This window comes from Austrofundulus limnaeus, unplaced genomic scaffold (assembly GCF_001266775.1).
Source record: "Austrofundulus limnaeus strain Quisiro unplaced genomic scaffold, Austrofundulus_limnaeus-1.0 Scaffold321, whole genome shotgun sequence".
NCBI lineage: Eukaryota > Metazoa > Chordata > Actinopteri > Cyprinodontiformes > Rivulidae > Austrofundulus > Austrofundulus limnaeus.
The window spans coordinates 113,161-115,047 of NW_013952723.1; the positions used below are offsets into that span (position 1 = coordinate 113,161).

Here is a 1,887-nt window from a genome sequence, read left to right on the forward strand (position 1 = left end):
ATTTTATACTGTGATTTGAATTTGAGGTCATACCGCCCAGCCCTAGAAGAAACATTAAAAATATTCATCAAAAGAGTATGCAACTTTTGTTTTAAATTAAAATTAAAGAACATTTATGTCTTATTTATCTYTCTCTTAAATAACTATCTAGTCTTAACCAATTTCAGATATCTGGAATTTAAGTGTGGTGAAACAGATTATGTGTAAAACAGCCTGCCACACGTGTTTCTGCATGCTGCTGAAAATCCTTCCAGAGCAGAAGCTGATAGTTAAATTTGTAAGATGGTGGGGGAGAGTCGGCTCTATTAGGGGGGCAGGCGGCCCTCCCTGACAATGGTAGAGGAAACTGGACATGWAGCTGCTATTTTATAGTTAGTAATTTAATTTGTACAGCTCTAAATCCTGAGGCCAGTAATAGTGAGAGGGTGAAACATTTACAAACTGTCCAGGAGGCTTTTAAATGTTGCATATCTTCTATGTTAAATAGCTGCACTTTAGAGGAAATTGACAAATCTATTTATCTTGTTATTTGGGGGGAAAAAAACTAAATCTTGCTGGTATTTCATGTAAAACAGCAATTGTTGAATTTTGGCAGCGATGTTACAAACACTTCAAGATTTCTCATCAAGAACTTAATCATGAAATCATCATTTCTGTTTTCAGGCACACTTCAGCTCACAGAGAGCCCTGTACACTTTTTCATTTGCCCGTGCACCAATATTTGCACATCTCTGCTTCTTTTTTCCTCACTCTCTGCCAGGGTTGCCATGGAGGGAGGTTTTCTTTGCTGCCATGACAACCCGAGTTCTCTTTGGTCTCCTCTGATGATAGAAAGACCGAACAGCCAGCACCCGGGTGATGTACCACGTACTGAAGACAGCCGGCTTACGCTTTAAACAACAGGCTTTAAAAAAATGCTAATAAAAAATACAGGTAGTTTCCTTATTTTGTGGATGGATGGATGGATGGATGGATGGATGGATGGATGGATGGATGGATGGATGGATATTTAACCTTGAGTCTCTCAGACACTCCGTCAGTAAAGCTGATGGTGAACTCCTCCACTTTAGGAACCTTCAGACGCTTCTTCTCTGTCTGGTACTCTGTGCGAGTTTTCACCACCACCTTAAAGAAAAAACAAAGAAGATAAAAAATGTAAACAACTCCTGTATTACAGCCAAATTAAATTACATCAACAGTACAACCATCAGTCTTTTATATGTTCCACTTATGCAGAAATGTCCTATATAATTATAAGAAGAGAAAACTAATGCAAATATAGCTCAGTTCCAATAGTTGTGAACCAATATTAAAAAACGTAAAAGGACATTTTATTGCATAAATAAAATTTGGCTACAGTTATAACCCAGCCCCCTAGAACCTACTCCACAGTAAATATTTATATTGGCACAGTTCTGTCCCAGTACTGTCGAGTAACCTTTAGCTGCGGACCGTGGAATGGGGCGGGGTCGGACATCTGACTCCGCCCTCAAACCATTTTGATTGGACTGTCCATTTCCTTTCTTCTACATGCAGCATTTAATAGCATTTACAGCTAGTACTCGGGAGTATTACAAGGTATAGATCTAAATGAGTGAAAGTAATATAAACTTGTATAAAATAGACGTGTTGTGTTTCCGGTTTTTACACCTTCCTATGGAAAATATTTATTTAAGCTTCCCCATACAACCACGTAATCAAACTGTTAAATCGATATCCTGTGCTAACACTTCCTTTTTCGGTAACCGGGCATTTCAAAATAAGAGTCTCATACATAACATTACGGACTTTCGCTTTACCAGAACCTAAAATATTTTCCTAGTGTTATGATCAAATGTTGCTCTTGTTATTAATGCCACATGGAGTTTGAGTTCAAGTAATAATGAA

At 37.9% G+C, this 1,887-nt stretch overlaps 1 protein-coding gene across 1 annotated transcript in view; it reads right to left on the reverse strand.

The window, feature by feature from the left end:
- The window catches only part of nsg2 (neuronal vesicle trafficking associated 2), a gene marked incomplete at its 5' end in the record, with an annotated part of 32,639 nt that extends 31,514 nt beyond the window's left edge, over positions 1 to 1,125 (reverse strand). Inside the window, 1 exon segment of the mRNA XM_014022255.1 lies at positions 1,015 to 1,125. Within this exon segment, the coding sequence (XP_013877709.1) occupies positions 1,015 to 1,125 (111 nt within the window).
- Between the last annotated feature and the right edge of the window lie 762 nt (positions 1,126 to 1,887).